This window comes from Oncorhynchus keta, chromosome 12 (genome assembly GCF_023373465.1).
Source record: "Oncorhynchus keta strain PuntledgeMale-10-30-2019 chromosome 12, Oket_V2, whole genome shotgun sequence".
In the NCBI taxonomy this organism is placed as follows: Eukaryota; Metazoa; Chordata; class Actinopteri; order Salmoniformes; family Salmonidae; genus Oncorhynchus; species Oncorhynchus keta.
In genome coordinates this window covers 55,553,304-55,568,639 of record NC_068432.1, presented here as the reverse complement: position 1 = coordinate 55,568,639, position 15,336 = coordinate 55,553,304, and the positions used below count along the sequence as shown (strand labels likewise).

Here is a 15,336-nt window from a genome sequence, read left to right as displayed (position 1 = left end):
CTCTGTCAGACCTCTAGGACTCTCTCTGTCAGACCTCTAAGACTTCTGACTGTTTGCTGTGTGAGTTAGTGAGTTGAGACTGTTTGCTGTGTGAGGTAGTGAGTTGAGACTGTTTGCTGTGTGAGTTACTGAGTTGAGACTGTTTGCTGTGTGAGTTGAGACTGTTTGCTGTGTGAGTTAGTGAGTTCAGACTGTTTGCTGTGTGAGTTAGTGAGTTGAGACTGTTTGCTGTGTGAGTTAGTGAGTACAGACTGTTTGCTGTGTGAGTTCAGACTGTTTGCTGTGTGAGTTAGTGAGTTCAGACTGTTTGCTGTGTGAGTTAGTGAGTACAGACTGTTTGCTGTGTGAGTTAGTGAGTTCAGACTGTTTGCTGTGTGAGTTAGTGAGTTCAGACTGTTTGCTGTGTGAGTTGTGAGTTCAGACTGTTTGCTGTGTGAGTTAGTGAGTTCAGACTGTTTGCTGTGTGAGTTAGTGAGTTCAGACTGTTTGCTGTGTGAGTTAGTGAGTTCATTGCTGTCAGCAGGGAGTAACAGTAACCTAACATGTCTTGTCTGTCAGCAGGGATCTGAGAAGCCTCTTTCTTCTGCTGTCCTCTGCCATACTACCATGAGCACTTCTACTCCATCCACAGGTATGTCTTTATGTCCTATAGGAACTCTCTGTCAGACCCCAGGACAGACCTCACTCTCTCTGTCCTCACTCCTCTCTGTCAGACTAGACTCTCTCTGTCAGACTCTAGGACTCTTCTCTGTCCTCTCTCTCTGTCCTAGGACTCTCTCTGTCAGACTAGACTCTCTCTGTCAGTGACTCTCTCTGTTCAGACTGTTTGCTGTGTGAGTTAGTGAGTTCAGACTGTTTGCTGTGTGAGTTAGTGAGTTCAGACTGTTTGCTGTGTGAGTTAGTGAGTTCAGACTGTTTGCTGTGTGAGTTGAGACTGTTTGCTGTGTGAGTTAGTGAGTTGAGACTGTTTGCTGTGTGAGTTCAGACTGTTTGCTGTGTGAGTTAGTGAGTTCAGACTGTTTGCTGTGTGAGTTAGTGAGTTCAGACTGTTTGCTGTGTGAGTTAGTGAGTTCAGACTGTTTGCTGTGTGAGTTCAGACTGTTTGCTGTGTGAGTTAGTGAGTTCAGACTGTTTGCTGTGTGAGTTAGTGAGTTCAGACTGTTTGCTGTGTGAGTTAGTGAGTTGAGACTGTTTGCTGTGTGAGTTCAGACTGTTTGCTGTGTGAGTTAGTGAGTTGAGACTGTTTGCTGTGTGAGTTCAGACTGTTTGCTGTGTGAGTTAGTGAGTTCAGACTGTTTGCTGTGTGAGTTAGTGAGTTCAGACTGTTTGCTGTGTGAGTTAGTGAGTTCAGACTGTTTGCTGTGTGAGTTAGTGAGTTGAGACTGTTTGCTGTGTGAGTTGAGACTGTTTGCTGTGAGTTCAGACTGTTAGTGAGTTCAGACTGCTGTTGAGCTGTGAGTGCAGACTGTTGCTGTGTGAGTTCAGACTGTTTGCTGTGTGAGTTAGTGAGTTCAGACTGTTTGCTGTAGTGAGCCAGAGTGAGTTGAGAGACTGTTTGCTGTGTGAGTTGAGACTGTTTGCTGTGTGAGTTAGTGAGTTCAGACTGTTTGTGTTAGTGAGTTCAGACTGTTTGCTGTGTGAGTTAGTGAGTTGAGACTGTTTGCTGTGTGAGTTGAGACTGTTTGCTGTGTGAGTTAGTGACAGACTGTTTGCTGTGTGAGTGACTGTTTGCTGTGTGAGTTAGTGAGTTCAGACTGTTTGCTGTGTGAGTTAGTGAGTTCAGACTGTTTGCTGTGTGAGTTAGTGAGTTGAGACTGTTTGCTGTGTGAGTTGAGACTGTTTGCTGTGTGAGTTAGTTCAGACTGTTTGCTGTGTGAGTTCAGACTGTTTGCTGTGTGAGTTGAGAGTTCAGACTGTTTGAGACTGTTTGCTGTGAGTTAGTGAGTTGAGACTGTGAGTTCAGACTGTTTGCTGTGAGTTAGTGAGTTGAGACTGTTTGCTGTGTGAGTTGAGACTGTTTGCTGTGTGAGTTAGTGACACAGACTGTTTGTTAGTGAGTTCAGACTGTTTGCTGTGACACAGACTGTTTGTGAGTTGAGACTGTTTGCTGTGAGTTCAGACTGTTTGCTGTGTGAGTTAGTGAGTTCAGACTGTTTGCTGTGTGAGTTAGTGAGCCAGACTGTTTGCTGTGTGAGTTAGTGAGTTCAGACTGTTTGCTGTGTGAGTTAGTGAGTTCAGACTGTTTGCTGAGTGAGTTGAGAGTGAGTTCAGACTGTTTGCTGTGTGAGTTAGTGAGTTGAGACTGTTTGCTGTGTGAGTTCAGACTGTTTGCTGTGTGAGTTAGTGAGTTCAGACTGTTTGCTGTGTGAGTTGAGACTGTTTGCTGTGTGAGTAGTTAGTGAGTTCAGACTGTTTGCTGTGTGAGTTAGTGAGTTCAGACTGTTTGCTGTACACAGAGTTAGTGAGTTGAGACTGTTTGCTGTGTGAGTTCAGACTGTTTGCTGTGGAGAGTTCTGAGTTGAGACTGTTTGCTGTGTGAGTTCAGACTGTTTGCTGTGTGAGTTAGTGAGTTCAGACTGTTTGCTGTGTGAGTTAGTGAGTTCAGACTGTTTGCTGTGTGAGTTAGTGAGTTCAGACTGTTTGCTGTGTGAGTTAGTGAGTTGAGACTGTTTGCTGTGTGAGTTGAGACTGTTTGCTGTGTGAGTTAGTGAGTTCAGACTGTTTGCTTATCATTTGCATGGTGGCACTGTTGACCAGTCTATACACAGACAGGTTAGGAGCCAGTCTATACACATACAGGTTAGGAGCCAGTCTATACACAGACAGGTTAGGAGCCAGTCTATACACAGACAGGTTAGGAGCCAGTCTATACACAGACAGGTTAGGAGCCAGTCTATACACAGCCTGACTGATTATAAATCAGTCTGGTCGACTGACTGACTGACTGACTGAATATCAGTCTGGCTAACTGACTGACTGAGTGACTGACTGAATATCAGTCTGGCTAACTGACTGACTGACTGACTGAATATCAGTCTGGTTTCCTGACTGACTGACTGACTGACTGACTGTAAATCATTCCGGTTCCCTGACTGACTTACTGACTGACTGTATATGAGTCTGGTCCCCTGACTGACTGACTGTATATCATTCTGGTCCCCTGACTGACTGACTGACTGACTGACTGACTGACTTACTGACTGTATATGAGTCTGGTCCCCTGACTGACTGACTGTATATGAGTCTGGTCTCCTGACTGACTGACTGACTGGCTGACTGACTGTATATGAGTCTGGTCCCCTGACTGACTTTATATGAGTCTGGTCCCCTGACTGACTGACTGACTGACTGACTGACTGACTGGCTGACTGTAGTTCATTCAATGTAATTGGATAATCCAGGGGGTTCTGGAATCCAGTTTGTTCTGGAATCCAGTGGGTTCTGGAATCCAGTGGGTTCTGGTTGTCTTTAATCGTTGATTCTAAGAGTTGTATTTGATCATGTATATGTTTTTGCTGTTTGTTCTGTGTTGTAGAGCCAAAAAGATTAGTGAAGTGGTTTATCCACACATCTCCATTTTGGATAGATAATTATTCGTTTGTTTAGTGTTTTCCAATTTTCCCAGAAGTGGTTAGAGTCTATGGATTCTTCAATTACATTGAGCTGATTTCTGACGTGCTATTCCTTCTTTTTCCGTAGTGTATTTCTGTATCGTTTTAGTGATTCACCATAGTAAAGGGGTAGACTCAGGTTTTCTGGGTCTCTATGTTTTTGGTTGGACAGGTTTCTCAATTTCTTTCTTACAGACCGGACACGTCGTGTGCGCGATCGTCGCAAAATAAATGTAGAAATCCATGTTATTCAATTATTGCATCCACACTGCTCTGCGTTGCCAAGGGCTACAATAGAACTCCTTTCTATTCCTGACGCAGATCGCGCTGCAAGTTCTGCCTCTCCCATCTCCTCATTGGTTTATAGAAGCAGGTACCCAAAGTGGGTAAAGACGAACTGTTTTGCCGGTAGTCGTGGTAATACAATGAAAGTTTAGATGCGATCACCATATAAGTTAAACGATGAAAAAGCCTGGAAGGAGGAGAGTTGACTAGAAACAATTCGGTTGGCCGTTTTATGTGTGGATTAATTGTCGTAGTAGAGGACCTTGTGCATTTCAGGTAAAATAACAACTCAATGTTTATATCCCAGGACAAATTAGCTAGCAACAGCAAGCTAACTAAATAGGACACATTAGCTAGCAACAGCAAGCTAACTAAATAGGACAAATTAACGTTAGCTAGCAACAGCAAGCTAACTAAATAGGACAAATTAACGTTAGCTAGCAACAGTAAGCTAACGAAATAGGACAAATTAACGTTAGCTAGCAAGTGCAAGCTAACTAAATAGAACAAATTAACTTTAGCTAGCAAGTGCAAGTTAACTAAATAGGACAAATTAACGTTAGCTAGCAAGTGCAAGCTAACTAAATAGGACAAATTAACGTTAGCTAGCAACAGCAAGCTAACTAAATAGGACAAATTAACGTTAGCTAGCAACAGCAAGCTAACTAAATAGGACAAATTAACGTTAGCTAGCAAGTGCAAGCAAACTAAATAGGACAAATTAACGTTAGCTAGCAAGTGCAAGCTAACTAAATAGGACAAATTAACGTTAGCTAGCAAGTGCACGCTAACTAGCTAAACTGCCATACATGTTTAATGCTTTTCGACCTGTCCCCAAATTAATGTTCAGAGTTTGTTTTAATATTTTAACCTGCGTGTCGTGATCGCATTTGGTGTGTGGGGGGCGCATGCAGCCGGTTTGGGTTCCGTGTTTTACGTTCTTCATCAAATCATTCGTCATTGTTGTTCATTTTCTTCAGTTTTCTATTTGATATTTTTAGATTTGATAGGGAAGCTGAGAGGTCAAATGTACTGTTTAGGTTTACTACTGCCAAGTTTACACCTTCACTATTTTACAGTGGAACGTTTTGTCCAGGAAGTTGTTTGGGTAGATTTCCACTCTACTTTCCTAACATCTACAGCATTTCTTAATATTATTCAGATCCTTCGGCTTTGATGCCTCATGATTGAGTTCTGCTCTGTTCAAGTAGACTGTGATTTTGCTTTGATCTGATAGGGGTGTCAGTGGGCTGACTGTTAACTGTGGCCTGATAGGGGTGTCAGTGGGCTGACTGTTAACTGTGGCCTGATAGGGGTGTCAGTGGGCTGACTGTTAACTGTGGCCTGATAGGGGTGTGACTGACTGTGAACTCTCTGAGAGACTCTGGGTTGAGGTCAGTGGGCTGACTGTGAACTCTCTGAGAGACTCTGGGTTGAGGTCAGTGGACTGACTGTGAACTCTCTGAGAGACTCTGGGTTGAGGTCAGTGGGCTGACTGTGAAGGCTCTGAGAGACTCTGGGTTGAGGTCAGTGGGCTGACTGTGAAGGCTCTGAGAGACTCTGGGTTGAGGTCAGTGGGCTGACTGTGAAGGCTCTGAGAGACTCTGGGTTGAGGTCAGTGGGCTGACTGTGAACTCTCTGAGAGACTCTGGGTTGAGGTCAGTGGGCTGACTGTGAACTCTCTGAGAGACTCTGGGTTGAGGTCAGTGGGCTGACTGAACGCTCTGAGAGACTCTGGGTTGAGGTCAGTGGGCTGAACTCTCTGAGGGACTCTGGGTTGAGGTCAGTGGGCTGACTGTGAACACTCTGAGAGACTCTGGGTTGAGGTCAGTGATAAAGTAGTCTACAGTACTACAGCCAAGAGATGAGCTATAGGTGTACCTACCATAGGAGTCCCCTCAAAGCCTACCATTGACTATGTACAGACCCAGCGTGTGACAGAGCTATAGGTGTACCTACCGTAGGAGTCCCCTCAAAGCCTACCATTAACTATGTACAGACCCAGCGTGCGACAGAGCTATAGGTGTACCTACCATAGGAACCCTACCATTGACTATGTACAGACCCAGCGTGTGACAGAGCTATAGGTGTACCTACCATAGGAACCCTACCATTGACTATGTACAGACCCAGCGTGTGACAGAGCTATAGGTGTACCTACCATAGGAACCCTACCATTGACTATGTACAGACCCAGCGTGTGACAGAGCTATAGGTGTACCTACCATAGGAACCCTACCATTGACTATGTACAGACCCAGCGTGTGACAGAGCTATAGGTGTACCTACCATAGGAACCCTACCATTGACTATGTACAGACCCAGCGTGTGACAGAGCTATAGGTGTACCTACCATAGGAACCCTACCATTGACTATGTACAGACCCAGCGTGTGACAGAGCTATAGGTGTACCTACCATAGGAACCCTACCATTAACTATGTACAGACCCAGCCTGTGACAGAGCTATAGGTGTACCTACCATAGGAACCCTACCATTGACTATGTACATACCCAGCATGCAACAGAGCTGCAGGAGTTGTGACCTGGTTTTGTTGGTTATGTTGTCATAGTTGTGTCAAGGGGGGCATATTGGGGAGGGAATGCTGTCACCTGCAGGCAGGTGTTTGTCCCCCTGTGTGCTGAGGGTGTCAGTTTCTTGTCCGGTTCTGGCATTTAAGTCACCCCAGACTAGTACATGTCCCTGGGCCTGGAAATGATTGATTTCCCCCTCCAGGATGGAGAAGCTGTCTTCATTAAAGTATGGGGATTCTAGTGGGGGGATATAGGTAGCACACAGGAGGACATTTTTCTCTGTTGAGACCATTTCCTTATTAATTTCTAGACAGATGTAAAAATGTTCCTGTTTTGATTAATTTAATAGACTGAGTTGGTCTGCTCTATAGTAAATTAGCATACCCCCTGAGTCTCTTCCCTGTTTCATACCTGGTAGTGTGGTGGATGGGACTACCAGCTTTCTGTAACCTAGAGGACAACCAGTGGGTCCATCTCCTCTATACCACCCACCTGGTAGTGTGGTGGATGGGACTACCAGCTCTCTGTAACCTAGAGGACAACCAGTGGGTCCATCTCCTCTATACCACCCACCTGGTAGTGTGGTGGATGGGACTACCAGCTCTCTGTAACCTAGAGGACAACCAGTGGGTCCATCTCCTCTATACCACCCACCTGGTAGTGTGGTGGATGGGACTACCAGCTCTCTGTAACCTAGAGGACAATCAGTGGGTCCATCTCCTCTATACCACCCACCTGGTAGTGTGGTGGATGGGACTACCAACTCTCTGTAACCTAGAGGACAACCAGTGGGTCCATCTCCTCTATACCACCCACCTGGTAGTGTGGTGGATGGGACTACCAGCTCTCTGTAACCTAGAGGACAACCAGTGGGTCCATCTCCTCTATACCACCCACCTGGTAGTGTGGTGGATGGGACTACCAGCTCTCTGTAACCTAGAGGACAACCAGTGGGTCCATCTCCTCTATACCACCCACCTGGTAGTGTGGTGGATGGGACTACCAGCTCTCTGTAACCTAGAGGGCAACCAGTGGGTCCATCTCCTCCATACCAGGTTTCTTGTAGGATGACAATGTCTGTATTACCGATTTCTTTGATGAAGTCTGGGTTCCTGCTCTTTAGGCCAAAGGCAGATGACCTCTGACCTTGTATATTCCAGGATGAGATATTAAAGCTTTGTGTTCCATAGTGTCTAGTGTTGTTTTTGGGTGGTTCAGGCCCGGACAGTAGGTTTGAGCAGAGCATGTTGAGCATCTGATACATACCTCTTAGGTTGCAGGATGGGGGTTGGGCCTGTTGCGCAGTCTCTCTCTCTCTCTAGTCTCTCTCTCTCTCTTGTCTCTTTCTCTCTCTAGTCTCTCTCTCTCTCTCTCTAGTCTCTCTCTCTCTAATCTCTCTATTATATTAATTAAGTCTCTCTCTAGTCTCTCTCTCTCTCTTGTCTCTTTCTCTCTCTAGTCTCTCTCTCTCTCTCTAGTCTCTCTCTCTAATCTCTCTATTATATTAATTAAGTCTCTCTCTAGTCTCTCTCTCTCTCTAGTATCTCTCTCTAGTCTCTCTCTCTCTAATCTCTCTATTATATTAATTAAGTCTCTCTCTAGTCTCTCTCTCTCTAGTATCTCTCTCTAGTCTCTCTCTCTCTCTCTCTAGTCTCTCTCTCTCTAGTCTCTCTCTCTCTCTAGTATCTCTCTCTAGTCTCTCTCTCTCTAATCTCTCTATTATATTAATTAAGTCTCTCTCTAGTCTCTCTCTCTAGTACCTCTCTCTCTCTCGTCTCTCTCTCTCTCTAGTATCTCTCTCTAGTCTCTCTCTCTAGTCTCTCTCTCTCTAATCTCTCTATTATATTAATTAAGTCTCTCTCTAGTCTCTCTCTCTAGTCTCTCTCACTAGTCTCTCTCTCTCTCTAATCTCTCTATTATATTAATTAAGTCTCTCTCCAGTATCTCTCTCTCTAGTCTCTCTCTCTAGTCTCTCTCTCTAGTCTCTCTCTCTCTCTAGTCTCTCTATTATATTAATTAAGTCTCTCTCTCTCTAGTCTCTCTCTCTCGAGTCTCTCTCTCTCTAGTCTCTCTCTCTAGTCTCTCTCTCTCTAGTCTCTCTCTCTCTCTAATCTCTCTATTATATTAATTAAGTCTCTCTCCAGTCTCTCTCTCTAGTCTCTCTCTCTCTCTCTAATCTCTCTATTATATTAATTAAGTCTCTCTCCAGTATCTCTCTCTCTAGTCTCTCTCTCTAGTCTCTCTCTCTCTCTAGTCTCTCTATTATATTAATTAAGTCTCTCTCTCTCGAGTCTCTCTCTCTCTAGTCTCTCTCTCTCTAATATCTCTATTATATTAATTAAGTCTCTCTCTAGTCTCTCTCTCTCTCTAGTATCTCTCTCTAGTCTCTCTCTAGTCTCTCTCTTTCTAGTCTCTCTCTCTCTAATCTCTATTATATTAATTAAGTCTCTCTCTAGTCTCTCTCTCTCTCTAGTATCTCTCTCTAGTCTCTCTCTCTCTCTCTAGTATCTCTCTCTCTCTAGTCTCTCTCTCTCTAATCTCTCTATTATATTAATTAAGTCTCTCTCTAGTCTCTCTCTCTCTAGTATCTCTCTCTAGTATCTCTCTCTAGTATCTCTCTCTAGTATCTCTCTCTAGTCTCTCTCTCTCTCTCTCTCTCTCTCTCTCTCTCTCTCTCTCTCTCTCTCTCTCTGTCTCTCTCCCTCTAGTCTCTCTCTCTCTAATCTCTCTATTATATTAATTAAGTCTCTCTCTAGTCTCTCTCTCTCTAGTCTCTCTCTCTAGTCTCTCTCTCTCTAGTCTCTCTCTCTAGTCTCTCTCTCTCTAATCTCTCTATTATATTAATTAAGTCTCTCTCTCTCTCTCTCTAGTCTCTCTCTCTAGTCTCTCTCTCTCTCTAGTCTCTCTATTATATTAATTAAGTCTCTCTCTCTAGTCTCTCTCCCTCGAGTGTCTAGTCTCTCTCTCTAGTCTCTCTCTCTAGTCTCTCTCCCTCGAGTGTCTAGTCTCTCTCTAGTCTCTCTATTATATTAATTAAGTCTCTCTCTCTCTAGTCTCTCTATTATATTAATTAAGTCTCTCTCTAGTCTCTCTCTCTCTCTCCAGTCTCTCTCTCTCACTCTCTCTCTAATCTCTCTCTCTCTCTCGTCTCTGTCTCTCGTCTCTCTCTCTAGTCTCTCTCTCTCTAGTCTCTCTCTCTCGTCTCTCTCTCTCTCGTCTCTCTATTATATTAACTAAGTCTCTCTCTCTCTCTAGTCTCTCTCTCTCTAGTCTCTCTCTCTCTCTAGTCTCTCTCTCTCTCTAGTCTCTCTCTCTCGTCTCTCTCTCTAGTCTCTCTCTCGTCTCTCTATTATATTAATTATGTCTCTCTCTCTCGTCTCTCTCTAGTCTCTCTCTCTCTCTCTCTAGTCTCTCTCTCTATTCTATTAATTAAGTATCTCTCTAGTCTCTCTCTCTCGTCTCTCTCTCTCTAGTCTCTCTCTCTCTAGTCTCTCTCTCTATTCTATTAATTAAGTTTCTCTAGTCTCTCTCTCTCGTCTCTCTCTCTCTCTAGTCTCTCTCTCTAATCTCTCTCTCTCTCTAGTCTCTCTCTCTCTCTATTCTATTAATTAAGTCTCTCTCTAGTCTCTCTCTCTCTAATCTCTCTCTAGTCTCTCTAGTCTCTCTCTCTCTCTATTATATTAATTAAGTCTCTCTCTCTCTAGTCTCTCTCTAGTCTCTCTCTCTCTCTAGTATCTCTCTCTCACTAGTCTCTCTCTCTCTCTCTCTCTCTCTATTCTATTATTTAAGTCTCTCTCTCTCTAGTCTCTCTCTATCTCTCTCTAGTCTCTCTTTATCTCTCTCTAGTCTCTCTCTCTCTCTCTCTCTCTCTCTCTCTCTCTCTCTCTCTCTCTCTCTGTCTCTCTCTCTAGTCTCTCTCTCTAGTCTCTCTCTCTCCCTCTAGTCTCTCTCTCTCTAATCTCTCTATTATATTAATTAAGTCTCTCTCTAGTCTCTCTCTAGTCTCTCTCTCTAGTCTCTCTCTCTCTCTAGTCTCTCTCTCTAGTCTCTCTCTCTAATCTCTCTATTATATTAATTAAGTCTCTCTCTCTCTCTCTAGTCTCTCTCTCTAGTCTCTCTCTCTCTCTAGTCTCTCTATTATATTAATTAAGTCTCTCTCTCTAGTCTCTCTCTCTCTCTCCCTCGAGTGTCTAGTCTCTCTCTCTAGTCTCTCTCTAGTCTCTCTCTCCTCGAGTGTCTAGTCTCTCTCTAGTCTCTCTATTATATTAATTAAGTCTCTCTCTCTAGTCTCTCTATTATATTAATTAAGTCTCTCTAGTCTCTCTCTCTCTCTCCAGTCTCTCTCTCTCTCTCTCTCTCTCTAATCTCTCTCTCTCTCTCGTCTCTGTCTCTCGTCTCTCTCTCTAGTCTCTCTCTCTCTAGTCTCTCTCTCTCTAGTCTCTCTCTCTCGTCTCTCTCTCTCTCGTCTCTCTATTATATTAACTAAGTCTCTCTCTCTCTCTAGTCTCTCTCTCTCTAGTCTCTCTCTCTCTAGTCTCTCTCTCTCTCTCTAGTCTCTCTCTCTAGTCTCTCTCTCTCGTCTCTCTCTCTCTAGTCTCTCTCTCGTCTCTCTATTATATTAATTATGTCTCTCTCTCTCGTCTCTCTCTAGTCTCTCTCTCTCTCTCTCTCTAGTCTCTCTCTCTATTCTATTAATTAAGTATCTCTAGTCTCTCTCTCTAGTCTCTCTCTCTCTAGTCTCTCTCTCTATTCTATTAATTAAGTTTCTCTAGTCTCTCTCTCTCTCTCTCTAGTCTCTCTCTAATCTCTCTCTCTCTCTAGTCTCTCTCTCTCTCTAGTCTCTCTCTCTCTAGCTCTCTCTCTAGTCTATCTCTAGTCTATCTCTCTCTATTATCTCTATTCTCTCTCTAGTCTCTCTCTCTCATCTCTCTCTATCTCTCTCTCTAGTCTCTCTCTCTCTATCTCTCTCTAGTCTATCTCTCTCTCTATTCTCTCTCTCTCTGTCTCTCTCTCTAGTCTCTCTCTCTCTAGTCTAAATCAAATCAAATTGTATTTGTCACATACACATGGTTAGCAGATGTTAATGCGAGTGTAGCGAAATGCTTGTGCTTCTAGTTCCGACAATGCAGTAATAACCAACAAGTAATCTAACTAACAATTCCAAAACTACTGTCTTATACACAGTGTAAGGGGATAAAGAATATGTACATAAGGATATATGAATGAGTGATGGTACAGAGCAGCATAGGCAAGATACAGTAGATGGTATCGAGTACAGTATATACATATGAGATGAGTATGTAAACAAAGTGGCATAGTTAAAGTGGCTAGTGATACATGTATTACATAAGGATGCAGTCGATGATATAGAGTACAGTATATACGTATGCATATGAGATGAATAATGTAGGGTAAGTAACATTATATAAGGTAGCATTGTTTAAAGTGGCTAGTGATATATTTACATAATTTCCCATCAATTCCCATTATTAAAGTGGCTGGAGTTGAGTCAGTGTCAGTGTGTTGGCAGCCACTCAATGTCAGTGGTGGCTGTTTAACAGTCTGATGGCCTTGAGATAGAAGCTGTTTTTCAGTCTCTCGGTCCCAGCTTTGATGCACCTGTACTGACCTCGCCTTCTGGATGATAGCGGGGTGAACAGGCAGTGGCTCGGGTGGTTGATGTCCTTGATGATCTTTATGGCCTTCCTGTAACATCGGGTGGTGTAGGTGTCCTGGAGGGCAGGTAGTTTGCCCCGGTGATGCGTTGTGCAGACCTCACTACCCTCTGGAGAGCCTTACGGTTGAGGGCGGAGCAGTTGCCATACCAGGCGGTGATACAGCCCACCAGGATGCTCTCGATTGTGCATCTGTAGAAGTTTGTGAGTGCTTTTGGTGAATTTCTTCAGCCTCCTGAGGTTGAAGAGGCGCTGCTGCGCCTTCTTCACGATGCTGTCTGTGTGAGTGGACCAATTCAGTTTGTCTGTGATGTGTATGCCGAGGAAATTAAAACTTGTTACCCTCTCCACTACTGTTCCATCGATGTGGATAGGGGGGTGTTCCCTCTGCTGTTTCCTGAAGTCCACAATCATCTCCTTAGTTTTGTTGACGTTGAGTGTGAGGTTATTTTCCTGACACCACACTCCGAGGGCCCTCACCTCCTCCCTGTAGGCCGTCTCCTCGTTGTTGGTAATCAAGCCTACCACTGTTGTGTCGTCCGCAAACTTGATGATTGAGTTGGAGGCGTGCGTGGCCACGCAGTCGTGGGTGAACAGGGAGTACAGGAGAGGGCTCAGAACGCACCCTTGTGGGGCCCCAGTGTTGAGGATCAACGGGGAGGAGATGTTGTTGCCTACCCTCACCACCTGGGGGCAGCCCGTCAGGAAGTCCAGTACCAGTTGCACAGGGCGGGGTCGAGACCCAGGGTCTCGAGCTTGATGACGAGCTTGGAGGGTACTATGGTGTTGAATGCCGAGCTGTAGTCGATGAACAGCATTCTCACATAGGTATTCCTCTTGTCCAGATGGGTTAGGGTAGTGTGCAGTGTGGTTGAGATAGCATCGTCTGTGGACCTATTTGGGCGGTAAGCAAATTGGAGTGGGTCTAGGGAGTCAGGTAGGGTGGAGGTGATATGGTCCTTGACTAGTCTCTCAAAGCACTTCATGATGACGGAAGTGAGTGCTACGGGGCGGTAGTCGTTTAGCTCAGTTACCTTAGCTTTCTTGGGAACAGGAACAATGGTGGCCCTCTTGAAGCATGTGGGAACAGCAGACTGGTATAGGGATTGATTGAATATGTCCGTAAACACACCGGCCAGCTGATCTGCGCATGCTCTGAGGGCGCGGCTGGGGATGCCGTCTGGGCCTGCAGCCTTGCGAGGGTTAACACGTTTAAATGTCTTACTCACCTCGCCTGCAGTGAAGGAGAGACCGCATGTTTTCGTTGCAGGCCGTGTCAGTGGCACTGTATTGTCCTCAAAGCGGGCAAAAAAGTTATTTAGTCTGCCTGGGAGCAAGACATCCTGGTCCGTGACTGGGCTGGATTTCTTCCTGTAGTCCGTGATTGACAGTAGACCCTGCCACATGCCTCTTGTGTCTGAGCCGTTGAATTGAGATTCTACTTTGTCTCTGTACTGACGCTTAGCTTGTTTGACAGCCTTGCGGAGGGAATAGCTGCACTGTTTGTATTCGGTCATGTTACCAGACACCTTGCCCTGATTAAAAGCAGTGGTTCGCGCTTTCAGTTTCACGCGAATGTTGCCATCAATCCACGGTTTCTGGTTAGGGAATGTTTTAATTGTTGCTATGGGAACGACATCTTCAATGCACGTTCTAATGAACTCGCACACCGAATCAGAGTATTCGTCAATGTTGTTATCTGATGCAATACGAAACATATCCCAGTCCACGTGATGGAAGCAGTCTTGGAGTGTGGAATCAGATTGGTCGGACCAGCGTTGGACAGACCTCAGCGTGGGAGCCTCTTGTTTTAGTTTCTGTCTGTAGGCAGGGATCAACAAAATGGAGTCGTGGTCAGCTTTTCCGAAGGGGGCGGGGCAGGGCCTTATATGCGTCACGGAAGTTAGAGTAACAATGATCCAAGGTTTTACCACCCCTGGTTGCGCAATCGATATGCTGATAAAATTTAGGAGTCTTGTTTTCAGATTAGCTTTGTTAAAATCCCCAGCTACAATGAATGCAGCCTCCGGATAAATGGTTTCAGTTTGCAAAGAGTTAAATAAAGTTCGTTCAGAGCCATCGATGTGTCTGCTTGGGGGGATATATACGGCTGTGATTATAATCGAAGAGAATTCTCTTGGAAGATAATGCGGTCTACATTTGATTGTGAGGAATTCTAAATCAGGTGAACAGAAGGATTTGAGTTCCTGTATGTTTCTTTCATCACACCATGTCTCGTTAGTCATAAGGCATACGCCCCGTCCCTCTTCTTACCAGAAAGGTGTTTGTTTCTGTCGGCGCGATGCGTGGAGAAACCTGTTGGCTGCACCGCATCGGATAGCGTCTTCTCCAGTGAGCCATGTTTCCGTGAAGCACAGAACGTTGCAGTCTCTGATGTCCCTCTGGAATGCCACCCTTGCTCGGATTTCATCAACCTTGTTGTCAAGAGACTGGACATTGGCAAGAAGAATGCTGGGGAGTGGTGCACGGTGTGCCCTTTTTCGGAGTCTGACCAGAAGACCGCCTCGTTTTCCCTCTTTTTCGAGTCGTTTCCTTGGGTCGCTGCATGCGATCCATTCCGTTGTCCTGTTTGTAAGGCAGAACACAGGATCCGCGTCGCGAAAAACATATTCTTCGTACTGATGATGAGTTGACGCTGATCTTATATTCAGTAGTTCTTCTCGACTGTATGTAATGAAACCTAAGATGACCTGGGGTACTAATGTAAGAAATAACACGTAAAAAAAAAAAAACTGCATAGTTTCCTAGGAACGCGAAGCGAGGCGGCCATCTCTGTCGGCGCCGATCTATCTGTCTATCTATTCTCTCTATTCTCTCTCTATTCTCTCTCTCTAATCTCTCTCTATCTCTCTGTCTAGTCTCTCTCTCTAGTCTCTCTCTCTCTATTCTCTCTCTCTCTCTATCTCTCTCTCTAGTCTCTCTCTCTCTAGTCTCTCTCTATCTCTCTCTCTCTCGTCTCTCTCTCTATCTCTCTCTCGTCTATCTCTCTATTCTCTCTCTAGTCTCTCTCTCTCTCTCTCTCTCTCTCTAGTCTATCTCTCTCTCTATTCTCGCTATTCTCTCTCCCTAGTCTCTCAATTCAATTCAATTCAAGGGGCTTTATTGGCATGGGAAACATATGTTAACATTGCCAAAGCAAGTGATGTAGATAATATACAGAAGTGAAATAAACAATATAAATGAACAGTAAATATTACACATACAGAAGTT

General features: G+C 44.6%; 1 protein-coding gene across 50 annotated transcripts in view; it reads left to right on the top strand.

The window, feature by feature from the left end:
- The first annotated feature begins 563 nt into the window (after positions 1-563).
- LOC118376345 (polypyrimidine tract-binding protein 3-like) overlaps positions 564-15,336 on the top strand; it is a 105,726-nt gene continuing 90,953 nt past the window's right edge. For all 50 annotated transcript variants that reach the window (XR_008061612.1, XR_008061648.1, XR_008061639.1 and 47 more), the window contains exon 1: positions 564-631. Coding sequence is in view for 2 of the 50 variants with exons in the window: in XM_052458719.1 (XP_052314679.1) it covers positions 607-631 (25 nt within the window). In the remaining 48 variants the exon portion in view is untranslated. The remainder of the gene's footprint in view (positions 632-15,336) is intronic.